Below are 27730 nucleotides of genomic sequence, written 5' to 3'. Positions count from 1 at the left end.
TCCAGCTCAAAGAATATAACTCCTGAAATAACGAATAATAATAAAAAATGTTTCAGAAGAATCCAAGTAAGTCCTGCATGAGGTATCATTTCAATTCTAGGCACTTACTTTTTTTCAGGGGGTGACTGAGACCTGGTAGCAAGTGATGGGATGTGGGGCAGGGGGCTTCTCCCCATCTCAGTCAGCAGGAGGATTTGGGTTTTGGGAGTCACGGCAGAAGAGAAGGCTTGGAGCATCCTGGAGCTGTGAGTTCTGATGTGCTCTCTGCTCCTCGGAGGAGGTGAAGGAGATAGAACAGGAGCCTGGATCAGTGCCATGCCCTGGAGGTCAGCAATAAGTTTCTCCTGAGGTTCATATAAGGGAATAACTTGAGTCTAACTTCAATGGACAGCTTCTCCCATATTAATCTCTGACCACAGCCCTTTTAGATTAGGAAAAAAAGAAAGGTTTTTTTGGGTGTAATTTAATCCTTTCCTGCTGGGTAGTCCTACAGAAGGCTTCTTCTCTAGCTGAAGCTCCTCCAGTGCTGCCCATTACAAGCTGGGCAGGAGTGATTGTGGGAGCCACCTTCATAGAGGACTTCTGAAAGCTGGTGAGTGGAAATTATAGATAAGTGTTGCACTTTCTTTGAGTTTCTTTATATCAAGCTGTTTATGAAGTAGAGCTGATTAGAAACAACTTTATAGTCACTTGTTTTGAGGTTAATGAATGCTGGAGGGGAAGGTAGGAACCTTAAAGTAAGAAGTTTTGACAAATTTTTAATTAAGAATTCAGAACATGGACATTTTGGGCAATTCTGCACTACAGAGATTGGCTCTGGAGCGTATTGGTCAGTCAGGTTTTTAAAGTAAATCCTCCTCTTAATTCTAATTAAGTAGTTTAATGCCAGTGCTCTTCATTAAGCAGCAATTTGTAATTTGTCAGGTGGTCATAATGGAAAGAGAAGAACATATGATGAAATGGTAGGGAAATTGCCTAGTAAGGCAAATGACCGTGGGATGCAGCTCCTAAACACTCTGTGACATCCTCCTGCTGGCACATTGCCCTCTGAATTCTGGGCTCTCTTGGAGAGGATTCAATCCTCACACATGTCCTGGCTTGCATGGAAACAGAAGGACCTTGATGACAGACTTGAGCTCTGAAGCTGGGGCGAGAAATAATAGGCTAAGACCAGCCATAAAAAAAGGAAAACTCCCCATCCCCCTCCCAACATCGAATCTGAGCTATTATTTTCACATTTGTTTATCTGTGAGTTGAATCTCATATTTAATAAAAGGTAGCTTTCCTGAAGCACTGGAGTGAATGTGAATTAGTGAACTGAGAAAGATGAGCTCCTTGTGGAGATGGAGAAGAATTTCAAATTCCACTGGTTGGTGTTTTTCTTTGTCTGTCTGGAGCACATCTGTAATTGTCTCAAATCAGGTCTTGCCTTTGTTTAGAAGAGTTAAACAAGTAACAGGATAGGGTATTTTACAGTTCCTTTTTAAATGAACAACCTGTTCAATTTTTATCTTTAGGCAGTTTGCAAATGTCAGAGCAAAGCTTTTGAGGAGAATGTGTATATGTGTACATTAGAAACTGGATCATCCTGTATTTTTGGGCTGCATTTTCCAATTCTGAAGCCTGGTCTTCCCATACTGTATGATTTTACTGTCCTCGCCATGGTTCTTAAAACAGGTAAATTTTTTAAAAGTTTCTGTGGAGATGTGGGAATTGGGCTGTAAGCATGAATTTGTTCAGTGTCATTCTGCAAGCTGTGGTCTTTATTTTTGTAGCCTGTTTGTGTTGAATCCAAGAAGCCTTCACATTTACCCAGTGGTTACCAAGCCCAGAAAGAGAAAAAATGAAAAGAAGGAGGAATAAGTTAACACATCCCTGCAAGCAGAAGACACCGCTTTTTCCTTTCATATCACTTAGGAGGGAAAAACAATCACACAAAGTTAGTTTTTGCCTTGGTCCTGTGGCTTTTTGGGTCTGTGGCGATTCAGGCATTACATCCAGTGGCAGACAGGTTGTAATTTGACAAGTGATTTTTCTGGAAGAAATGAGAATATTTATCTGCCTCTAGCAAGCAAGCAGGGAGTTCACTGGGACTGGATAAACCCAAAGAGCTTTGCTGGAGGGACAAAGTCACTTTCCAGTGGTGGAAAGTTCCCCTCTGCTCCTTTTCCACATCTCCTGTGGCACTGCACCTAAGTCCCCCTGATTTGGGGATTTTTTTTTTTTTAATTAATTGCTAGCAAATGCGATGCAACACACTAAGGTTTTTTTTTTATGGTGTACATGACTGGTAAGTCCTCATGAGCTTAGTGACAGACTGTGGGTCTGTTCTGTAGAAATGGCTCCATCCATGCTTGAAGCAGGGATAAAATGGGTCCTGGTTGCCCATAGTATGTAGTAGAAACCAAGATGCTCCTGTAAGTTCAAATTTGTTACCAATGCAAAATTCCCTTTAAATTTTAACGTAGCAGGAATTTCTTTCCCCCGATGGTTTCAGCAGATTTCCCAAGTTTAATACAAAGTCAGCAGTGTTTTGTTGTATGCTTAATGCTGTTTGGAAGGAGACCAGAGCCAAGAGGGTGTTTTGTTCTTTCCCATTGTGTTTACAAATAAAGGTGATGGATTTGGTAACTTTCTTAGAAACTGTCTGAGAATGTAAATTTAGCAGAGTGCTCCCTGGGTGTGCATTGATCTAGAGAGAGCAGTTTCTCGCCTATCAGTAAGCATCTTAAGGCCTTTACTTTTAATACAATATACAGGTTAAATCCCAGGAAAAGAATTCCACTACCACTGTTCATTTATATTAGAGGAGCCTGCATCCGTTCAGACTAGGCTAGATTTTGTAATACATTATTTATTTAGATCTTCAAGATGTCTGTGGTACTGCATGTGGTTGACAGAGAGGTTGTGTTTGTTAATATTATATGGCAACCTGTTTTTCCAAGATGCTTAAATAAATGAATGGCTTCAAATAAAGCCATGATTTGAGAAGCCATATATTCTTTTTCCTGTTGTAACTATAGCACCCCATAATCTTAGCTTCTTAACTCCTGCTTTCCTACCTTTTTAAAATAGTCTGGATCTTTTTCTTTTGGGGTGTGTGGGGGATGTGCATGTGAGATAATTGCATGTTTAGGTCCAATTGGAATATCTCATCCAGCTTCTTCATCTGGGTGAGAGAAGCTTAGAAACACCCTTAAATTCAATAAGAAAATCCCTCATGTGAAGGGTGAGGCACCAAGCCCATATTTTCTGACAGTCCATGAAGATTACAAATCAAAGTACATGAGAATGCTGTGTAAGTGAGGGTGAAACAAATAGTGTACAATCCTTGGAAAGGAATGATTCATGTGAATGAACATTGGCATCTACATACCCAGCCCCATATTAAGATTAAAGCGAGTTGTCTGCTCTGCAATTGCATAATTGCTTTTGTGACTGATTTGGTCCTGCTCTGTAATAAGTTGTGAATACTGCATGCTGACCTGGTTAATGGGATGTTTACTAAATGAATATATTTGTATAGTCTAATAGGAGGATGTTTGGAAAAATTAGCAGGATGAGAAAGAATGGCTCAAGAGAAGTAATTTTTCAGCAAGTGCTGGGGTTGTGAAGGGGAAGACAGGCTGCTTTGCTTATTTCATCTCGGGGCTTAGAGGGGCATGGGGCTGGGTTCCCTTCCCTCCTTTCTGCTCCCTGGGCATCTGCATTGGCACAGAGCATCCTCATCCCGACTGCTCCAGGCTTAAAGTACCCAGGATCCCAGCACTATGTGGATCTTCATGCCTGGGGGGAGAGCAGCCTCCATCCTGCAGCTGTGACAGCTTCATTTTTTAAAGTATCTTTCTTGAATTTAGCTATTTTAAGTACTATAGACTAAGATAATTATTTCATGAAGTAATATTATCTGCAAATTAACCTTGGATCTTTGGGTAGGTTCAGAAAGAAAGAGATAAGGAATTTTATCACAAATTGCAGACTTACTGGGTTTAATGTAAAGGCCGTGGCAAGTAATACATTTAAACTGCATTTAAGTAGTAAAGACCAGAATATCAAAGTCTAAAAGCCATAAACATTAATTTATTCAGAAAGTTTTTACATTTTCTTTCTAGTTTGTATGTTCTTTTTGCACACTGCCATTTAATGAGGTTATATCCTGACTAAAGCAGAAAAATAAAAAAGTGAAATGTTTTATTTAAGTAGATAAAAATATAGCTTTAAAAGTACATCAGCTTTCCCTGTGTACTATGAGCTAGCTGTACAATTTTCCCTCCGTTCAGCATGACTGCTAGACGAACGGATTTGGGGGGAAAAACTCCCCCTTATTATATAGAGTTTCAATTGAAATCCATATTTTCATTTTCACTGACAACTAATACTTTTCCTGTAATCCTTTTCAGATATTCACTGCCAGTTTTCCCAGAGATATATTTTGAAGGTTAACTGGTTTAGGATTTATGTACTATATATGTAGGTCAGTCTGAATAAGCTAATGTCTGTATGGGCCCTTCATTGCCAGGGAGCAGTTTGGAGCAGAAACACTATTAGCTGGGGGAGCACAAAGTTTTGCCTGCTTAATGAACTGTTGTTCTAACGAGCCTGGGGTGAGGTGCTGGGCTGGAAAACTGCTTTTGCTGGTTGCAGAGTTCACTTGGGTATCATTACATCAGTACATAGGGCTGAGGGTTTTCGCTCTCTGTTGAGAAACATCTCTCTCTCTTCCCCCCCCCCCTTTTTTTTTTTTTAAATAAACTGCAATTGGCAGGAGTAAAGAGCAATAATTAAAATAATATTCTACAAAGTTTGCATTTTAGTATGGCCATTTGATTAAAATTGGATCTGCCTCTTTCTCTCCCTGGAAGACCATTTCTCACTTCATGGCTAATGAAGCGACACCGGCGTTGTGATCAATATTTATGGTGGCACTCTGGGCACCTGCAAGTTCTTTCAACCCTTGTTGCTGTGGAGCTGGGATGGAGGTTTTAAACTCCAAGCTAATTAATGGCTGTGTAGCTTGATACAAAGTCTGGAAAGGCTGTTTTAGTACTGCTTTTTCTGAGGGTCACATGCAACTTGCATGGATTTGCAAGTTCTCATAGTTGGTCAGACAAAAGTACACTTCATTTTTTTCAGTGTACTTTTGGATCCCTCAGTCATCCTTTGCTCTTAGCTTGGGATCTTCCTGTGTTGGGAATAGCCATTCTTAGGGTACCAAATCCTGCCATTGAGCACACAAGAATTGAAGAGAAATGTGGATTCTTTCAGCTGAATTTGTGGAGTTCTGCCCTACAGCTTTTCTTCTTTTTATACTCCAGTCTCTACTACAAGTTCCAGTATCTGCTGGAAATTGTGTGTATTTAAGTCCAATGTGAATGCTGAGGAGTTCATGTTACTCTGCACTTTTGCATTTTACCACTCTGGGGGCTGCTCCCAGCTGTGCCAGAATATTTTTATATAGCTGCTCAGGAAGTCCCCAGACTATGGTAGTATTTTCTGTCCAGATCAGCCCCACAGTACTTCACTCCACAGTTCTCCTGTCTGTTGGCTCTCTCAAAGTTTTTCCAACACAATAACGTCATCTTGGAACTCATGGTGGGTTGGTTCCTTGCAAACTTTGCCTGCTCCCTGCCAGTGCCAGTGGCTGGAGGCAGTCTAATGTAATTAGTAAGTATTTTGGAGACTCTGCTTTGGCATCCCTGTTAAAAATGTGCAGTGAAAGCAGGATTAGTTATGGGGCCTCATCTTTTTTTTTTTTTCTCATAAGGGCATCTCTGCAATCTGGAAGCTTATTTAATTGGAAATTAGCCATTCTTATTATTACAGGAGATACCCTTTTGTCCAAATTCTGACATGGGATAAATGTATATAACTCCTGCTACAGAAAAAGAAAATACATCCACCTACTCCAGGGTGACAATTTGCCCTTTTGTGTCCATTGCAATCCTCCTGGAGGAGAATTTCATTTTCTAGTAAAGGCCATAAATTTTTGCTGCTCAGATAAGTGACTACAGAGGTTCATCATCAGGATTTCAAGAAATAAGCCTCCTAAGAAGATGGACGATGACAAGGGGACTAAGAGTTGTTATCCAATCATTTGTCATGGTCCAGAACATTAGGATACACTGGTAAGACCCCAAAGGTGTGTAAAGGTTCTTTTTTCCAGCGGTCAGTCTGTGTGTGATAAGTTACAGAGTGCAGTCAGCTGGTGTTACATGCTCTCTGAAAACTCATTTTGTTTGCATCCCTTTGTGTCCACAGCACAGAAGTGGTAACATCATATATTGCTAGCAAGTATTCTACACATCATGGAAATGTAGCCCCACGTTTGCTGAATATAAAGTGCTCACATTAACTCCCTTCTCCCCCTTCTCCATCCCAGTCCAGATGTTAACATTATCTCCCTTCCCTCTTTTGCTGACAGTTTTCTGCTTCAGGCTCTCTCCAGAGGCTCTTCCCTCTGTTTTTCTGTGGTTCCCAGCTTTGCAGCCACTTCACTCTCATTCTTCCCCTGTCTCAAGGCTTCAGAACCACGTAGCAGCCATGGGGTACAATGTCAGTTAGTGAACAAATAGATGAAACATTCATGGTTGTAGGAGTGCTTCTTAGCATATATGTATTAATTCAGTGCTTCCTGCTGTTTTTCAATATGTTGGGAGGTTGTCTTACCAGTGAGGTGACTTTAAAGTGTTTTCCATCTGTAGTGGAATACATTTCAACCAGCTGCCTGAGAGTAGGTAGCTCTGCTTACCTGCTCCAAAGAACCCTTTCTCCTTTTTAACAAGTGAGTATTCCTCTCCATGAGCAAGGCCAGATTGCTGAAGGAGTTCTAGTAAGTTCTAGTAAATCTCAGAAGATCACTTCAGTGTGGGAGACAACACCCCAGTTTGCTGTGCTAAGCTGCTCCCTGCCTTGCTGCTTGTAGCTGGGAGCTCACATGAATCTGAGGTTTGTGATTTCTGGGCTTTCTGTGGCACAGAATAGCTCAGTAGCCTAAATTTGATCAACACAGCCTCTGAGAGCTTGGTATCATGCCTTGAATCCTACTTAACTCTGGGAAGTCCTCCAGTGTGGCAACTTAATCACATCTGTGTGCTGGTGTTAAAATAACAGCCCTCACACCTTTCCCCAGCCTGGTCTGGTGTTTTGTGGTCAAAAGCTTAATAAGTTTAATTGCCTCAATGTAGTTATTCCCTTGTGTTTCTCTCTTGCAGATGGCTCAGGAGGGATGTATCTGACCACTGCTGACTTGCAGGCAGAGGATTTTTACTGTAGTTCACTTGACATGGGTTTTATATATCAAAGTTTCAGACTTCTTCCTTGATGGTAGCCTGTGAGCCTATGTAGGGTCACAGATGTGATGGGAACAGGGTAGTGCTTTAGAAGGGTCGTGAGGCTGGTGCACCTCAGAAATTTGTGATTAGAGAAGCCCAAGTCAGGGGCTGACAGCAGTCCTGGCTGTTGAGTTTTCCAAACTTCCCTTGTGTCATAATGAAGCCTGTGGAAGTCAAGCTGGGATAGTTTGCCTTCAGGAGGATGGGGGTGATGGACCCTGGGATGGGTTTGGGAGCCCTGTTTGGACTATTTCTGGCAGAGTGTCATCAAATGTTCAGGTATTTGGTCTTGTGGGTGTTGTGCATACTGGCCATGGTGGGAAATCTGCTCCTGTGGATTTAGGAGCCACCAAATATCACGTGCCTGTCTTTATAGGAAGCAAAATGCAATTTTTTCTGAGTTCCGGCCCTACAACTACAGCAATAATAACAGCTATAATTTTTGATGCTTCAGTGCCAAATGTAAAGATGCTAAAGTTGTTTCTGGTTGTTTGCAGAATAGTCTGTTCTGCTGCTTTTTCCTTATTGGTGCTTTATCAATGACTGAACAGTTGCCAGAAATGTGGTGAGGACATTGGATATGGAAAGTCATCCCTTTGTCTCTTTTTTTTTTTTTTGCCAATGACTCTGAGGGACATGTGAGCAGCTGCTATCTGGGCTGCTGATCAATGAAGCTGGAACTAATGTAGGAAGTGACCTTTGGGAAGAGAAAGGAGGTTGTGCCAATGTTGTACTTGCAGTTTAAGTCAACTTTTGCCCTTGTATTTGATTGCATCAGCTTCTCCCTTCCTGACTTGGATGGCCATATCATTTAACAGTATATTAACCAATTTTAGAGACACACAAAATTTGTCGTTTGCTGTCATGTTTTAATTGACCAGGTATCATTAGTGTCATCTGATCACCCATGCTCCTCATGGCCTAAATTCCCGTTCTGCTCTCACCTGCTTGTGCTTCATTTAGTTAGAAGCTGTTCCTGCCTAGCTGTAAACTTCCAAGATTGGTCAAGTCAATAGGATTTTTACCAATGGGATTAGATCCAATTTACATCAGCCTGTGGGAAGGCAAAAGTTCTTCTCCAGCACTTTCCTTCTTTACAGACTTAGAGTACTCAGTAGTCTGATGGATGGAGCACTCAAATATTTAGTGTTTATCAAACTTTTGCTTACAACTCCTAAACACGAATACTAACACTGCCTACTTTTTTCTGAATATGTATAAAATATAATTTTGCAACATTAAACCAGGAACTTTAAAAAAAAAAAGCATATGCTGTTGCTTAACCAGCGCTTTTAATGAAATGAGTTTTGAATTGAAATTTTAAGTATGCATGAAGACAGTAAGATACCATTTGCAGTGTTAGGATTCAATAATGGATGGAATTAGTGGAACTTTATTATATATCTGTGCCTGCATACCCTCCATAGAGTAGAAGTTGTAATAAATATAAGTTCAAAGGTAAAATTTTATTGCTGCGCATGAGAGGAGAAAAAATAAATTAGAGTAATGTAATCATGCTCATATATGTTATGAATTTTGAACAGTGTCTATTAGAAAGTTTGTCAAAATGTGCTTAGCTTTGAAAATACAGATTAACGCTGAAGGTTTTAATATTGTTCTTCCTTATGTGCATATTCCTTGAGAATATAAGTGTAAAATATCTCCTGCCGAAAGCAATTGTCATGAAATGACACTTTCCCATTTTAATAGCTGAATAATCAGAACAGAAATAGTTTCTAAGTTGTGGAGAGGTTATTGCTTTTTTCATACAGAGAAATATGGTGGTAGAAAAACAAATTTTATCCAGATATTCTCCAGTTTTTCTGTTTCAGTTCTTTTATTTGAAAAGTAAGTCCAAATTCCTTCTGACAGCCTTGAAACTGCAGAGTGTTTAAATGGAGGGTGGGAGATACTCATTTGATTTAATTTACTGATTCTGTGTTTGCCTTTAATCCAGCATCAAAATTAAAATAGTTCTCCAACAGGAACTGGAAAACCTGTTAGGGAATGACCGTTTAGTATTATGTATCCTGGCTCTTTAGGGTTCATATATCTTTTTTTCTACTTTGGAGCAAACAAGGAATAGGTGAGGTAGGTGGGCAGCTGCTGGCGTGGCTGCCTCTGAGCTCAGCAAAGAACATTTGTCTGAAATGCCAGCTCAGCACCTGATCCTGCCTTAAGCATCTCTGAGAAAGCCCCAGCTTGGTGAAATTTTGACATCAAAGAAAATTCCCTCTCTTGAATTTTCTCCACTTACCATCCCTTTACTTTGTCTTCTCTTGTCTTTCTGTGAGCCCAGGGTGTTCCCAGAGGACATTACCAGAGCACAGGCAATAACCTTTCTTACAAGTCTTTTAAATTCATGTCTTCGGGTTTTAGCTTCACCACTTGATCTGGAAAAAAATCAGCATCTGTAGGTGTGCATGTGCCTTATTTTGCTTTGAAGCAAGAGGGTCAGAGACTTGTTTGGTGGCAGTGGTCCAACCTGGGTTGTGCCTGAGCCTGAACCCATAAAAGCAGCAGTATCCACCTCCATCCAAACCCTGGAGAGAGTGAACATATTCCTGGGAAATAGTTGCATCAGCTGAGAAAAAAGGAAGTGGAGCATGCTGGCTTATCTGGACCAGGAGCATCAAAAGCAAGCTTCAGGCAAAATTGTATCTCAGGGTTTCTGGGGAGCAAGACACGTCATTTTTTTCTTCTGATGCATTGGCAGATCTTTTATTCATCACTTTTAAATTTCAGTATCCAAGTACCCAGTCTTGTGCTGCTTAGGGTGAGAGTTTTCCTCTGGATTGCTCCTGGAATCCTTCATTGGAAACAATGGGGTTTGGGTTTTTTTCCTAAGAAAAATTACAGTGTCTCTCTCTCTCTCTCAACAACTGTGAACTTTAATTCTTTGTAAATTTTCTGGAGACATAAAATAAAAAGTTTTCTAAATAAACCTTCCACATTATAGGTCATAATAGGCAATTCCGGCCTTTATATTCTTCTGTTGATGCTGCTGTAGCTGAGTTGTTGTCCTGGTGTGACAGTTGTAAGCAGGATGAGGCTCTTACAGTGTAATCAGTGAATCAGAGTCAGAGGGTGGAGCAGTTTAGAGACCAAATGCACTTTAAAGGGCACTAGAGGAATGATGCACTACTGCCTGAAAATGCAGCCATCGTTATTAATGATGTAATTAAAGTTCCACCTCATGGGCAAAGTGAAGGCACAGAGAAGATATTATTAATACTGTGTTTCCTACAATTGATTTATCCCCGCTTTAAGTACCAAATGAGCTATGCAAAATACAGTGGAAATTAAACACTTCTAAAATTCACAGCTTTATTATGTAAAAAATGGTTCAAGCACAGGTCAGGGTATATTAGCCAGAAGTAACTTAACCCATCAGGAAAATGTCTTGTGCAATTTAGATGCATAAATGATACTTGGCAAATTTATTGTGTACACCAAGAGATTTTTTTCCTGGATAACCAAAGATCAGGGTTTGCATTTTGAATTGGTTTTGTCTAGAGCAGACTTCAGTCATTTGCTTAGATCCTTGACTGATGATCATCCCTTTTACTGGGTGATTTTCTTCTTTACTGCAGTCTTTTAAGAGCTATTGTATAGGACACCACAGTACTGCTCTGTTCTGGGTTTTGTGGATCAATTAGAGACAAAATTGGAAAAGAGTAATAACTACTCCTGTTAGTAGTAATAATAAAAATAAAGATAGGTTAGTATTTGGTCCTGCAAATTCTGAATGTTTCCTGATAGACTGTGGAAGCTCCCAGAGTTGTTTTATGGGCTGAGGCCAGACTCTGCATCTGAACCAGAACACATTTTTGTATTAGCTACTTCTAAATGAGCACTTGGTTTTAAGTAGCTGGAATAAATCTAATTTTAATTTACTGTTTTCATTTTCTTTTGCATTGATCCTCTTTTTGTAGAAATGCAGTTGCAGACTTGCAGAAAGATGTTTTTCAAAGGGTCCAGATGGTATTTGCAGTTATTTATTATCATTAGCACTCACTGTATCTGAAAACAAGACTTTTGCCAGCTTCCATAAACCTCATCTGCTGCACTATTGTTTACAGCTTTTTGGTGTCTTCTGTTAATATAAACTTGGGGCAATTTTGGGGGCTAAGAGTCTGTTATTCCCAGGATATGGCAAATTGCCATCTTATTTTGGGAATATTGCTTGGATAACAGTCATGGTATGGTGACTTTTGATGGCTATGAACAATCCAGCAAGGTAAATCATTCTGAAGAGAAGCATAATCAGAACAAAAATCATAATAATCCAATTGCAGGTATAAAACCATTGCACCTTTCCATGCAGGCACACGTCACTTTTCCTTTTGGCATCACTGACTGTGGGACACCACCATTCCTGTAGTTTGCCTTTTCTTATAGGGCCTATATAAGTTTTTTTTTTGAGTTTTGAGGGTGAAGATGGTGCCTTAAGTCTGCAAAAATGACATGTCTAGAAATTCATGGCTGTGATGCTGAGGTAATAGAATGTTACCTTCTTCTAAATTAAAAAGCCTGAATGCTTTCACTGAAGTTTTTCTGCCCCACTGCAGAGATAGCAAAGTTGGAGTGGACTGTATACTAGTTGACTCTTAAACAAGTTGACTCTTAATTTTTTTTTCCCATACTATTTTGGAAAGATGTGTATATTTCATAATATTTTAATATGTTTGACATAATTTGTGTAATTGTTTTCTACAATATTTTGTCTTGATTAGCATTTGAAACAAAGCAATACAGAGAAGAAAATAGAGGGACACCTGTTTCAATTATACTACCGCACCAATTTCAACAATAAGTCTTAATTGCAATCAGTCTTCATCAACCCACCTGTGTAGATTCCCTCATTTACAAGGAGGAGGGATAACGGAGAGAAAAAAAGTACAAAGAGAGAGAGAGAAAAAAAAAAAAAAGGCCAGAACACTAACATGGATTATGTTTAGTTCTTATACTTCGTGTTTTCAGATTGCTGTGCTATGTTAATTATTAGGAACAGCCACCTGAATTTCTGTGCTTTTCTCCAGTACTTCAGACTCCTGTTTACTTTCAGCTGCCACGTGAGCAGTTTCTCTTGATTCAGGAGGGGTTGTGCAAACAGCCACAAGGTGGAATTAATTCTGCTTTTATGCTCAAGCCCAGCAGGTGAATGTGTAGTAAATTCTTTTAAATGAATACTCGTCTCTCTGTGTGGGATAGGAAATGCATTGGATCCAATCTGTTATGTAGGTAACCTCATGCAGCTGTATTTTTATTTTTTTTTTTAACCTTGAGACTGGTAGCTGTTGTATAATACTCCATAGAGCTATACTGGGGTGTTCTCTGCAGCTGTTTGCCAAGATGTCTCCCCCTTTGCTCACCATCTTGGAGCTTCCTTAGAGTCACAAGTTAATTTTCTTATATGCATTTATATAGAGATGGAAAAAAGTTGTGGGTAAACAGTCCAAATTGGAGTAGAGGGTATATAGAAAAGAAAACCAAATAGCACTTTTTTTACATATTCATCTCGGATTTGATAATCAGAAAGGTATTTTCCAACCAAAACAAATCTATGATCTTTTTCTTATGACCTCTGTCATGGTTGCTTGGACATATGTAGGGGATAGGACTATAGCCAGGGATGCAGGGTTTGGGGGAAGCTTTCTGATTTTATGGTGATTTTGTAAATTATTTCCAGGCATGCTGTTTCTTTTTCATGTTTGTTTTCATTCCATCTGTCTCTCTCATACTTCTTCATCTTACTTTCCTTCTTCTTTATTCTCCTGAGTTGTTGTTCCCTTTTTCTTCAGTGAGCATTAAGTGGTTAATTTTTTTCCCCCACTTAATCTAATGCATTGCTTTTCATAGCTGCATTCTAGTTAAGTCTTTTGACTCAAATCCTCATCGATTGTCTCGTTTATTTTTTTTTTCCTGAGAGCAATCCTGGTTGAATTTGTGTTTATTTCCTCTTTTCCACTGTAAATGGCTTGTTCTTTGCTGCTTCATCTTTTTTCATGATAGATCTTCACCTCCATTTGTCTTCATTGCTATTGCATTCTTCTTCTCTGCTATGGGGCTCTGATAATAGTGATGGACTGCTGCAATTAAATTTATTCCATACGCCACTGCTCTCCCTGACAAACTGACACTGCTCTTCTCCAATGTTCTTACCTGTTGACTGGCATTAAGAAAAGTCAACCAGGAGCCAGAGACTTCAGTGGAGTGTGACATAGGTCTCCCTGTGATGACTACACACAGCAAACCCTGGATATTTTGAGGTATTTCTAAAGCTGGTTGTGCAACATGGAAAAAAAAAAAAAAAGCCCAAACAAAACAGTCCTTGATGCTGTGATGAGATGAACACCTTCCAAATGGTTCTAAGAAATTTCTCCTGTTGCTGGAGTTTGATTGTTGTTGCTTTTAGATGTAGAATTGTTGTTATCTGGTGAGGTGCCTGCGCCAAGACATAGTCAGCAGACAGCTTTGTCTGAGCATTGTTGAGTTGCCTTTAGCAAACTGGCATCCAGTCAATAGGAATTCTGAATTTACTGCTGTCTGTTGACATCTTATTCTGTTACAGGCAAGTATTTAATCAAAGTTTATTGTCATTCTTCTCTGAGATTTAAGTGGGACATAAAATTTTACGATTCGTATAGTATTTTAGATGACAGCTTCGTTATTTCCCCTGAATAATTTGAATTGCTACAAGGAGAAATATTGATGTCAAACCAGTAATTGTCATTAAATATGCAGCATTTTTGCAGCAGTCATTTGTGCAAAAAATAAATTTGCTGAACTTGTAGGTAGCAATGCAGAACAGCCAGAAATGCAATTCATTCCTCTTGAGCCTTTCTCCACCTGGGAGGTTGCTCAGGGCTTCACACCCCTGTGCAAACCTGAAATATTCAGGGTAATTTCTCAAATTTTCTTTTTAAAAAACGAGCACGGTACAGTGGTAAATGGCAAAAGGAAGATACTTGTTATGTTATTGAGTTGATCTTTTGATTCCCGCTGCCTGGTGGGATTTGTCATTTTTTTTTTCTGCTTTGGTTGTATCCAGTCCAGCAGACATTCCCTTTTGTTGGAGCCAGGAGGAACACCTCTGGCAGGAATAATTAAACTGTGTCGTAGGGGATGAGTGCACAGGTCACTGGGAAGAATGAGAATGATGTGCCAGAGCTCCAAGGCATTATGTAAAGCAGGCAGATGCAGTTTAATATTGAACTGATTCAGAAGGAAATGTTTCTGTGGATTCAGTGCCTTGCTGTGGAGAGCATTATTGAGGCCAATGGGAGTGGCTTCTCTTTCTGAGATCGACAAGACAATAAGAAAATTAAGTTGTTGGAAAAAACAAGCTCTTAGTTCAAGCAGGGTTCATCCCTTGTATTGTTTTCCCTGTTGGAAAGAATTTAATTTGTTTTTAAGATGAATAAAAAATCCCACTTAGAGTTGTATTTCTTCATGTACTTTCTTTGTTACCTTGTTAAGAAATTCAAATTAGGGACCAGTATTTATTAGCGAATATATTTCAAAAAATGCCATGTTTTTGTCTTCTCTTTTACAGTTATTATGCCCTGACTTTGGATGAAAATGGATTCAATCTTCCTATGCTGAAATTATTATCTGTTGAATATATCTTGTGCATTTACCTTTGATTACCAGACTCTTCAAGTGTCAGTGAGTTAAAGTCATTTGAGGTGGTCAGGATGTTACCAATAAAACATTTTTAATAGGTATCTGTAACATGTTCCTTAACTAAACCTTTTAAAATGTTTTTAATTTTTTTTTTTTTTTTTTTTTTTTTTAAGGAAAGCATGCATTCAGCAGGGCTAAGAACAAAAAAACAAGAAGTAAAGAGTATGTGAGAGAGAACTCTGGCTTTTGGCATGCTGGAGATGCCAGTTCAATTCTTTTACCTGATGTAGATCAGAGGTTGGGTCTTGTGTGTTGTGCCTCACAGGTGACTGCTAAAAGGCAGCCATCAGATTGTGTTAGTGTTAGTTGCCTGTGGTTACCATAAGGACAGAAGACACTTCCCAAGGTTCATCTCAGTCTGAGCCCCACTTAGGTCTCACTCGTGGATCCTCAGAATTAGGATGCAACTGTTCAATTCAGTGGCATCTCAGTAACAGCTGTGGACTTGCACTGCTACAGCAGAAAAAAAAAAATACCCTTCAGAGTAAAGTGCTTGAGAGTAATTCTGGGCACTTGGAAAGTGTCATGGGGAAGAAAAGAGATGAAATGAGCAAGTCCATTTTATCTGAAGAGAGCCAACCAAGACAGTGCTGGTAACCTCTGGGGGAAGTCAGATTGGGTGGGCTGGATCCTGCCCAAGCTAACTAGTGGACCCCACAAAACAAGCAAAAAAAAGTTTTGTGGGGTCATTTTGCCTTTTTTGTCCTTTTGCCTTTACTGAAGAACAGTGTTCTCAGTTATTCCAGTATTACATCAAGTTCCAAGCAGGAACCAGTTTCCCATCAAGCAGGAGCTGCTCTGGGCTGTGACTAGGAGGAACCAGGTCCCTGGGTTGCCATCTGAGTTTAATTCCTGCTTATCACCAGATGAACTTCAGAACAATGTCATGGGTTCTCATCCAAAAAAATTCTAACAATGACCAAAGTTGTAGTTGTCATGCTCAGTGTTGTCTCTTTCCCTGTATTTTCTGGAAGGAAAAGTGGCTCTCTCCAAGACTAGCACCCTTCCTGGTGTGGTCCCCTACCCCATGGCTCTCCAAGGCTTATTTCAGTTGCCTGCTGTTTTGAGATCTAAATGCATAAGTGGACAGGGAAGAAAGCCTCCTCCAGAAAGATTGCTCAGAATATCTGAAATAAGCATTACACCTTCAAGGTATTGGTCGGACAATTTGGAAGCTCTGGAGAATTTAATATTCCCTACAAATCTGTGACAATGCATGAAGCACACTTCACATGTATCCTGTAGTCGTATTTTTCATAGAAAATGAAAGATTATTACCTCCCTTTGTAGCATACAGTAGTTTTCTGAAAATTCTGTGCCAGGTGGCTGGTACAGAAGAACATTCCCCTTCTGCATTAAGTACTACAGTCCAGTCATTAAACCTGAACACAATCAATAGAGCTGTAAAGTAAAAAAAAAGTGAGTGTTGAATTGTACCTTCATGCTAAAGTGAAGGTAAACTCTTTATAACAGAACTCAAAGCTTCCTTTCTTTGCTGAGGAACCATGAATTGCAGCCTCTGTTTACAGAGTTTCTGTTGCTGTCACCTGCTGTAAAGCCAGGGTGAAAAGAAATTAAAAGGAAACCACATTTTGCTCCTTTGCCTCCTGTCTCCACAGTGTGAGCACTCAAAAATCTGTGGCTCCTGGGCTCTTCGGTAGGGGAAGCCACCCCAAAGGAGACCCAAGTGTTCTGAGCCATCATCTGTGTGGACTTCCTTGGGTTTTATAAAGTTTAATATCTGAAAGGGTCCTGCAGATTTTAGCAGGTGGGGTTTTCCCTAATGCTTACATTGCTGGCATGATCTGGATTGGTGGAAAAATTTGGCTGAATGCAGAGTTTGGTTCCTTTCCATAAGGTCTGTATAGTGAAGATAGCCCCTGGCATGGATAGAGAGGAGAGGAGGATGTTTTCATGGCCAGTGTCCCTTTTTCCTCAGAATCTTGACACTGAGTGTTCCCCTCCTTACCTGTAAGTGTCAGCAGTGGGACAGCAGGATAGATGTTCTACTCTACTCTGCCAGGAGCATCTCTTGATGCTCGGGTAGCATTAACTCCTAAAATCACACCTGCCCAGCATGCCCTGTACTGCTGTACAGACAGGCTGTCAAATTGTTAGCAGGGATTGTGCCACTAAAATGACTCAGGAAGACATCTGCAACAAGGCTTACAGCTTTATCTGGGGTTTTGTGTTGTTCTCTAAAGATAGTTCTTGTTGTTATGTGAGCATCCAAACCAGCAGTGGTGATAATGGGTTAATCAAAGGGCTGATGGATTCATCTTGGATGTGCAGGGTGCCAAACACAGTACCAAAGGATGGGGGCTGATGGAGTGAGGATGTGGTCTCCTCCTTCTCACGAAGGAGACTTCAAATAATAGTGCAAAGGCTGGGCCTATCCAGCCTTCCCCATGAGCTTAGACTAGCACAAGGGAACAAGAGTATAAAAATAAAATATTTTTAAACATATCTTGCAGTCTGATTGCCTGCTAGATCCTCTGTAACTTCTCATAATATGCATGAAAGTTTTATTTCTGCCTCAAGGCTGATGAGCCTGTCTTTGTTTAGGGATGCAAGTGCAGATAGTACCATGGTGCTATTGACAGTGACTCTCGGCCTCTTTTATTTATTCACTCAAGCCAGTGTTGCCTTGCAAAAGCTGTAGTTCCCCCCCCCAGTTAGTATTGCAGCGTGGGCCACCTTGTTACAGAGCCTGTTCCTGTAGAGGGAGTTGAAAGAACCAGTGGTTGCCATGATAATTTTTAATCATTTTTTTTCCCCCCCTCCAGATAATTGAGCTTGGATAGTCATTATGTTTGTTCCTAGGTGCATAATTAAAGAAACCTCAAAGGAGAGCTTTGTAACTATTATAAGGGCAGAAGAGGAGGGAACATTCAGTGTGAGCTTGTTGTTTATAAATAGGTAGAGTTCACCTTCCAGAAATTTCAGATAAGTGGCTGAAAATTCACAAGGGTCCAGAAACAGTGAAAAATAGAACAGCGTAACAAAGTTAGTCAAGTTACTTCATCACTTCAATTCTATTTGTAAGACATTAGGTGTAATTTGTACTAAGGGTTACATTTTATAACTTTTAATTAATTATTTTTTCTTCATGAATTCTATGTAATTACTAAAATTACTGGAAATTTCACTTGTTATTTTAAAATCAAAGTTGTATTTTATTTTGCTTTTTAAAAACAATAATTCCAGGTGTTGGACTCCGTATGACATCCTTCATGTGCTTTGTTTTGCTGCTCACTCTGCTAGCAGTTTTTTTGGTTGTTGGATTTTTTTCTCCAGCAGGCCCCAGTGTCCTTTCTTCTTGCTGAAAGGGGTTTTGGAAAGATGCTTTTCATCAGGAAGAATGCTTTGGTCCAGGTCCCTTCGTTCATCTCCAACTGAAAGTGTTTCTCCCTTGGATGGTCCATAGTTTTGGATCTTGTAGTTTTGGAGAGAGAGGCAGACTCAGAAATATTAGTGATTCATTCTGGTGAATTTGCAGAAGGACCAAAACATCTATTGGACACTTCTCTGGTCAACAGGCAAAAGAAAGCTGCCTTCTGTGAGGACCTGCACAAGTTGTTTTGTGGAAAATAGGTTCTGTAGGTGGAGATTGCTGGAAAATGTATGGCAATCATCATCAGTTCTGTTGATAATGGACATTACAGCATTCTATTGATTGAAGGCTCTCAGTCCTTGTGCTTACCTGCCTTATAATGTGGACTGAAGCCAAGATGTCACACAAAAAACTTGAAACTTTTTTTCCTTTTTTTTTTTTTTCTTTTCTTTTCTGAAGAAATACTTAAGTTAGCTGTTCCAGTCTTCTATGTTCAAGCCCAAAGCTGACTAGGTGCTTTTTTGTAGTATATTTCTCCATGAGCAGGTGGATGTTTGATATACTATGTTCAGTGCAGACCACGGGTGTTGAATGATGCTGAGCTTTCTTCCATGTCTCTCTTGTTTTGTTTGCTTCAGGTGAAGAAGTCCCACATCACCTCTGCTCAGACCTGCCCCGACCTGAAGTTGTGGCTTGTGAAATCCCTTGTGCAGCAGACTGTGTCATCAGTGAGTGGTCCCCATGGTCCCCATGTTCCCACTCATGCTCCAGTAAAAATGCTGAGGGCAGTCAAAGCAGGAGTAGGTCCATCTTGGCCCTTCCAGCTGAGGGTGAGTGGTAAACATTTTAACTTAATCACTGTTAATTCTTTTAATAAGTTGATTTGTATTCCTTGGACAAGACATTAAGGTCAGAGCTAATTATTACTGTAGGAATGAGGAATGATACTTAGTATTTGTACTTCATGCCTAGGGACTGAAAGGTGTTTGTGGGCTTGAGTTAATGTATGTGTCACTCAGAGAAATTCTGTCAGAGTTCAAAATTACTGACTTCAGCCTATGAATTATTTTGTATTGAGGGTCAATCTGGGTGTGAATTTACTTCAGGAGAGCTGCATCCTATATTAATGAAATCACTGCATGTGAGTGAGTGTCTTTATTTAGAAACATATCAGTACCAATCTAGAAAAGAAGAGTGAGCTGTGAAAAATAAGGAAATAGAAAACAACTGGATTATTTTATTAATACATAAAATGTACTGACCTTGTTTTTCTGTTGCAGTAAGTAAACAACTCTTGATGAACTCATGTTAGTGACTCTTCATGGGCACATCATGTATCTGGATTTCTATATATCATCATCAGTGATACAATTGTTTACACAAACTATTTCATATTAGAAGTGCAGTCCTCTAACTACAGTTCTGGTAATTCATTAGTACATTGGATTATCACACAGGATTTGAAACGTAACACATCAAGTTCATAAAATATTCATAAAATGTGAACGGGTCTTACAGACTATTTTTGTTGACACAACAAAAATATCTACTATTGTCAACACTCTGTGCAGCTAATGCAGCAGCAAAACACTTTTAGATGTAAATCTAGTTAAGACTAGCTCTGCTAAGTGCTATTTTGTAAATTATCATTAAAACCACCCACTGTTTCTGGGGTAACATAAGGACCTGATCTTGCAAGCCCTTACTCATGGAAATGGTCTGTGTTCACATAAACATCCTTATAAGCACTTGCAAAGAAAATTAGGACCCTTCAGGATGAGATCTGCTACATAAGTGTCAACTGAATGATAATTACTACTAAAAATGTCTTCTCCAGAGAGGAGTTAAAATGAAAAATGCAGTTGGCTTCATATTTTCCATGGAAGTAGCAAAATGCAAATAACAGATAAGCATGAATTTTGAAAGTGTCGAAGTAGAGTCTAGAAATACCTAAGCTCAGTCATTTCAGCCTGAAACACACTAAATTAAAAATGGTGTGCTCTGAACTGAATGCTTTAAGTTTCTCAGGAAGGAATAAACTGTTAGAATCAAGCAGCCCAACTTTTTCTGTGCATCTTTAGCAGTGAAGGTAATGCTTTGCTGTGCAGAATCACACACCTGCATGCAGTGATTGTTTTGAATTTGTAGATAGTGAAAGTGGATTTATTAAAACAAGGCAATATTGCTACCTCCTTTCTCTCTCTCTTTCTTACTCTGTGTCCTCTCTCAACTGAGGCAATGTTAGCTGTGGCTTTCTTCTGGGTGCCATCCCACAGGCTGACCTCAGTCCAGACTTCTCTCTAAGCTGTTCACCTGATCCCAGAACATGATATCCAGGAGGCTGTTGGTGAAATGGTGTTTTAACAGATGTTTCTTTACACAGCAAACTTGTGAAACTTGGTGCAAGAGGAGATTGTGGAGGAAAGCAGTCTCAGAAATTTTAAAATGGATTAGAGGAACTGACAAGAAACAGGTCCCTAAAAAGTCTGTGAATAGCCACTAGAATAGCTGGGCAGTGGTGGGTGGGCTGTCCACCTACCTTGTGCCTTGTGCAGTAGTTGTGAATGAACTTCAGGAGCTCATGGTCATGTTGTTGTGCCTTTAATAAACAGCATCTTCTGCTTTCAGATTTATGGACAGACTGCTAAGCTGGGGGGACCATGTAGTGTTTCTTAGGTTATTAAATTAACACTACCTCATTAGTACTCTCCCTTATTCAGGAGAGCTTCCTTACTGTGGTATTCTTGGAAACAAAAACCCAACAAATACCTTAATTATTCCCTGGGAATCGTGAAAATTGAGTTAGATCTTTTCTTTTTCCCTAGTGGACCAGGCATTTTGCCATTTTCTTGCTACGTAATTTTATTTAACACGTACTAAAACACACAAGAGCAATGCCTCGTCTGCATTTTACCTGCCAAGTTGAAATCTTCAGGAAAGTAAGTTACCTGGGGTGTTTCTACTCCATCATCATATTGAACATTTGAGAGACTGAATGCTGTGTGGAACACTCCATTTTGATGAAAAGATCGACAGGAATGTGACAGGATTATCCAAATCAGTGCGCTGAGAAATTTCCATCCCTCGCTTTCTTTTCTCAGTTCTATTACACTGTGGCCATTTGGGGTTATTCCTTTTCTTAGAAGGGTGCCTGGAAAGGTGATAGACATCCCTTTGAGGAGCAATATGCCTTCATCTCCTTTTGATTTTAGTAAGGTGTAAAGTTGTTCTGAACCTTGTGGTGCCTGGCCCCACCACTTCAGGTCTTTCGAAACCTGCAGCACTTCGGCCCGTGTCACAAGCTGCCAGATTCTCCCTCCTGCAAGAGAATGGGTTTGATTTTAGTCATTTTTACTTTGTCTTTTCTAATCCAGCAATGCTTACTGTTACAATTTCACTGCATTACTCCTTAGCTTTTGAGCTACAAACATCTGTTGCTTTTATGGGATAAATTCAGGCTGCTGGCGAGAGTATTAAAGCTTCTGGGGAGGCTGCTCACAGCCCTGTTATTTGTGGATTTACTACAAGTTGTTGACCAAGAGCTGTAGCTTAGCAAAATCTTTAGACACCAATTTAAAGGATGCTTCAAAAAAGTAAAGGCTTCATACTCAAAACTTATTTTGCAGGATTTTCCCCCTTGATTTGCAGAGGTGAGCATCAGTTGATACATTCCTTTACCAGTCCAGCTCAGCTCTTTAAGGCAGGGTGTCAACAGAGTCCGGATATCTGGTACAGATGTTCCTCCTTGGAAAATTAGCAAGGAGAATGGACATAAAAATAATTTGCTTAATTTGTCTTTAAACCTAATTGCATATATTCGGAATGATACTGGCATTTAAATGAAATTAGCTTGGCTGTGTGTAGGAGTATCAATAAGGTAACTCAGAAAGGTAGTTTGCCTATTTCTGTTTCCATTGTATGTTGGAATGCAATTTTATGCAAGGATAGTTTAATGGGGAAACAATATTTTAGAAGGTTGTTATTGCAGCCATGAAGGTCAACAGCTTTATTTATTTATTTTCAAACAGGAACAACAACAAAAAAAAAGACATTAAGCAAGCCTAACATTTTAATTTATTTTTCCACGTCTTCCTTTAGCTACACGCCATAAGATAAAAGGTGATGATGTTATTTTGATTTTTTCCAGGTGGAAAAGCCTGCCCTCCTGACAAAACCCTGCAGGAGCATCGTGCCTGTAATGATCACCCATGTGTACATTTCTTCTGGGAAACTTCTCCCTGGAGCTCTTGCTCTGAAGATGTGCTGGTGACTGCACTCAATGCAACCATGAACTGGAGCAGAGAAAACTCTTGTGGTGTGGGCATACAGACAAGGAAAGTCTTCTGCATGAAGAGCAGCTCTGGCCAGGTCACACCTAGAAGGTATTTAAAACGAGGTTGTTAATTATAATTTGCATATGAAAGCATTTTCAGCTAGTGAAGGGAATCTGCAGCTTTGAAAATAACTGGATTTCATGACTAGTTCTCCAGCTACTACTCCATGAAAGGGATACTAATATGTAATAAAAATAAATAGCTAGTCTGTTTTCAATTTTCTGTGTATACCAAGAAAAAATGCATTGTTGTAGTGTTGTAGATTTTTTGCAGTAGCTCCTCTGTTATTTTAATTTACAGTTTTCTGCAAATATTTTCCTGAAGGAAAGGTGTGAGGGAAACATAAAGTGCATCTGAGTGTAATGTTTGTTATTAACAGTGCTCTAATAAAACAGAAAAAATAGAGTTTGTGTTATATTTACATTGCAGTAGGGCAAAACCGTATGAGTGATATATATTGTTGTAGTAGATTTATGTAGCTCTGTAATGCGATACCAACATGAAAAAAATTATGTATTCTGCTTTACAAATATTCTGAATTTTGCTTCGCTTTACTAAATAGGAGGAAAATAAGTAGCACAGATGTTTTCCCCAGTACCAAAAAAAGCAAGACATCTCTAATTATTTTTTGCACTCTTAATGAGTCTAGAGATTTGCAACCAAGTTTTATTTCTTACTATAGCTCTTGAAACAATCCTGTTCGGAGAAGCTGTGTTCATCACATCTAGCTGTGCTGATTTCAGTAAAGTTAATTAAAATTCTGGAGGTTAATGAGATTATTTAAATAAAAGGAAAGAAATCTAGTATTCATTTATATCTAGAATCCATTGATATGCTGTTACTTTACCTAATTAAACATATTGTTGGTAGAGGTAGATCATGTCTAAAATAGTTCTTCTGAGATTGTGTAAAGGGAAATGGAACTGAAGGGAGTAAGTAAATACTTAAATGAAGTATGTGAAGGGAAAACAGTTTCAGTGGTGGAAAATCCCTGACAAAAGAGGATTGTGGGGTTTGTGGGGACTTCAGAATGGGACTTCCTTGACTTTGGTGTGGCAGCATCAGGGCTGCAGTGTTTCCCATGTGATGGAGATTGCTGGACCAGCAGGACCTGCCGAGACCTTGTTTATATTACTCTTATGGTGATAATCCTACAAATAAAAACTTTAGACCTCTGCAGGTATTTAGGAAAACAGTTCTAAGTGAAGGAATAACAACTCTGTGGAATGAAATAGTAGCTTGTTAGTGTCCACTAACAAGTGTTAGTTTGTTAGTGTTAGTAGCTTGACTAGTGTCTAGTAGGAGGGTCCAGACCTGTCTGGTGCTGGGTGGAGGGCATCCCCTCTCAGCGTGGGCACCGAGGATGCTGTATTTTGTGTCTGAGGAGATGAAAACTGAACAAAAGTAATGTTGGCTTTTGAGCTGCTTTGGTGAAAGTCTGCTGTTAACATGGCTTCAGAAATGGAATAAGCCATGTAAATAAGTAAATGTCGTGTCTTGGCATACTGTATATATTTTTTTTTTTTTGTATTCTGCATTTTTCCTGATTTCAGGAAGAAAAAATGACACGGTATCCGAAAAAGGTGTAAGGCATAGAAGGCCAAATAAAATTGTATTTTTTTAGCAAAATACTTCAGCATCTTCTGTTAGGAATCTGCCCTCTAGGACAGCCATGGTTAATGAGAAGTCATGTCTCTTTGTATCTATTTTCTTTTAAATTATACCTCTAAGCATCTTATTACTATCTCAGTAACAGGGTCATGACTTAAAGATTTATTTTATTTTCTGTGAGGGTTTAGTGGCATAATCTTATTTCACATGGGATCATTTTGGGTTACATGCATTACTAAGTATTTTTGAGTGATCGTTCTTATGGAAATTAATAAGAATTAAAAAGAGTAATTCCCTTTCTGTTCTCCCACTTGAAATGCAAGATCTGCCTGATCCCAGAAAATTGTCCCTATTACACCCTTCAAGTTTTTGTATGTTAGCTGAACATGTCTGAAACTTTTAGTAGAATATGCATGACATATTTTTCATCTAGCAGTTAAACTCATGAAAAAATAAAAAAGAGAACAGAGCTCTTCTTACTATACTATGTGATACAACTTTTTGAATAACAATCGAGGTCTCAGTCAAAGATCAGTTTAAGCTGTCTCTGTTTTGTAGGGGTTGAAAGTGGAGAACTTGCACATCAGACCTTACACAGAGTTGTAAGTGGTTTGAAGACAGTTGCATGTTGTGTTAAAACAGAATGACTTCATAAACATAACTACTTGCTTTCTTCAGTAATAAATGTATCTATTTTGCTTCAGTGAGTTTGGTATTTTAGGCTTCATTACATTTAGCCTATAGTCGTCAAGTCAGGCTCCACATTTTATTTTTTTTTAATTACTGTTTTTTTCCAGTCTTTGAAATGTACTAAATTGGGTTACATGAGTTCAAAGGAGAAGTAAAATGAGGCTTGCTGTGACCAGGAATGATATCTTTGGTACAGCACTACACTCCCAGCCTGGTGAGAGTCTTCGGAGTAAAACATTTCCCTGTGGTTTATATTTTTTATTGCATTTTATCTTTGCATTTGGCTTGATAGATGTCCAGAGTCCACCAGCCCTGAGGCTGTGCGGCCGTGTCTGCTCCCCTGCAAGAAGGACTGCATTGTTACACCTTTCAGTCAGTGGACTCGCTGCCCAACAGCATGCCAGCCTGGTAAGCCTTAAAGAGAAAGTCAAAATTTGGGGAAAAATGAAAGAATTGGTCTAGATGTTTGTGGTAGTTGTAGTTCACACCAGTCAAACAATTTTTAGGGCAATGAGTTTTTGACATAGTGCACCTCATAGAACCATAGAATCATAGAACTGGCTGGGCTGGAAGGGACCTCAGAGATCATCAAGTCCAACCCTTGATCCACTCCCGCTGCAGTTACCAGACCATGGCACTGAGTGCCACATCCAGTCTCTTTTTAAATATCTCCAGGGACGGAGAATCCACCACTTCCCTGGGCAGCCCATTCCAATGTCTGATCACCCTCTCAGTAAAGAAATTCTTTCTAATATCCAACCTAAACCTCCTCTGGTACAACTAGAGACCATGCCCTCTTGTCTTGCTGAGGGTTGCCTGGGAAAAGAGACCAACCCCCACCTGGCTCCAACCTCCTTTCAGGGAGTTGGAGAGAGTGATGAGGTCTCCCCTGAGCCTCCTCTTCTTCAGGCTGAACACCCCCAGCTCCCTCAGCCTCTCTTCATAGGGTCTGTGCTCAAGTCCTTTCACCAGCCTGGTTGCTCTCCTTTGGATGTTGGCACTGGTGGGATCCTTGTAAGCAGATTTGGAGATAGAAGCACTCTTTATCTGGAATAAATTCCTTCTGGGTTTCAAAGCCAGAAGTCCACATTCCCAGCATTGTATGGCTATGCTTGGAATTGCTGCATTGTACCAAATTACTCCTCTTAACCTGCCTATGTGTACGAACAAGGTTGTGCAAATAACTCACATGCTTGGTGGCTTTTCAAGGACTGTGCATTTCTTTGATCTGGGTGGTTATCTTTCGAATGCTAAGTGTTTAGTAAAGTTTCTTTATAGGCATGTGGTGTTGTTTTTTTGTGATAAATTTGTGTCTTTCACTAATTGTTCAGATGAAAGACTTTTCAGTTATCAGTATTTTTCATTCTTGTTGGTGGCTTCCTTGCCCTTCTAAGTTTCTCAGTGGATGCTCTAGCATAGTCCTTGTTAGGTTTTACAGGAAAATGAGCTTCTTTCTAAAACAGTGAATCCTGTTTTAATTAGCATTTATTTTTAGACTTTAAATGAGCTGCCTATGAAGAAGTAGAATAAATTACCTGGTAAATTACTTTGTTTATTAAATAATAGTCTACAATTAAAATGAGAAGAAATTTATTATTTAACCTCCTTGGTAGCATTATCACTTTAATATAATTCTAAATTAAAACTTCTTAGATAGGGAGTTTGCTTATTGCTAAATCTGTTGTTGATATGGTTGCATTGCAAGGTTTTGGGTTTTTTTAAATTTGCATTGCACAGTTAAAACCTCTGCATGATAATGAAATTTTAAAACCACTATACATATGTGAGATGTTAGGGGTTTGGTTGGTTTTGTTTTTTAATATATCAGTTGTATTTAATGAAAACAATATACAGATGGTGAATTAGTAAGCAGATCAAGCAGGAATAGGTATTGCCTGGCAGATTTAAAATTAAATATGTACCAGCATAAGATCAGAGCTTAGACAAACACGCAATCACTAAATCAGCTTTACACAGAACTTTACTGGTTAAGCTGTTTGCAGTTTATCTCGGACACTGCGTCCAACTTTACTGTCTAACAATAAAAAAGGTGACATTTTCCCTACATTTAAATGTCATCAGACAACAGGCTGTCTTCTGGCAAAAGATTATCTCATATCTCGAAAGTGTAGACAGCAATGAACTTAGGGCAATAACAGATGGACAGACAACATAATTCACAGAAGAAGTGCAACTGAATCCCAGCACCTGTTGGTGAGACAGGAACAAGGAGGTTGTTGCAAGTTACTGATTCTCTGCCATTTCAGATCCTTAAAGGTGACAACTGTCTACCCCGGTCTCCTTCATAATACATTTGTTTTAATGGCTCTTTTAGGATGAAGCAGAACAAGAATCAAAGAATTAAAATAGAGGTTCTGGAACATGAAATGGTTAAAATGAGCAGCATGTGGATTTTCCTCTGTCACCTGCTTTCCTCGTGTCCTGGGGAGGTGACTGCTTTCAGCATGGGTCAAGAGGAAAAGGGTTCAGGTTGCACGAGGGGAGGCTTAGATTAGACATTAGGAAAAAATTCTTCACTGAAGGAGTGGTGAAGCATTGCAACAGGTTGCCCAGGGAGGTGGTGGAGTTGCCATCCCTGGGGTATTCAAAAACCAGGGAGATGTGGTGCTTCAGGAGATGCCTTAGTGGTTAAGGTGGTGTAGGACTGATGATTGGACTTGGTAATCTTGAAGATCCTTTCCACCATGATGTTTTTATAGGTGATGTGCTCTCTGGTCTGT

General features: G+C 39.5%; 1 protein-coding gene across 1 annotated transcript in view; it reads left to right on the top strand.

Moving 5' to 3' along the window:
• Positions 1–27730, top strand: part of THSD7B (thrombospondin type 1 domain containing 7B) — a 313731-nt gene that overhangs the window by 145002 nt on the left and 140999 nt on the right. The window contains exons 9-11 of the mRNA XM_071746457.1: positions 18993–19184; positions 22502–22736; positions 25282–25397. Of these exons, the coding sequence (XP_071602558.1) occupies positions 18993–19184; positions 22502–22736; positions 25282–25397 (543 nt within the window). The remainder of the gene's footprint in view (positions 1–18992; positions 19185–22501; positions 22737–25281; positions 25398–27730) is intronic.

This window comes from Heliangelus exortis, chromosome 6 (assembly GCF_036169615.1).
Source record: "Heliangelus exortis chromosome 6, bHelExo1.hap1, whole genome shotgun sequence".
NCBI lineage: Eukaryota > Metazoa > Chordata > Aves > Apodiformes > Trochilidae > Heliangelus > Heliangelus exortis.
The sequence above is the reverse complement of the archived record's forward strand: the minus strand, read 5'-3'. Positions and strand labels throughout refer to the sequence as shown.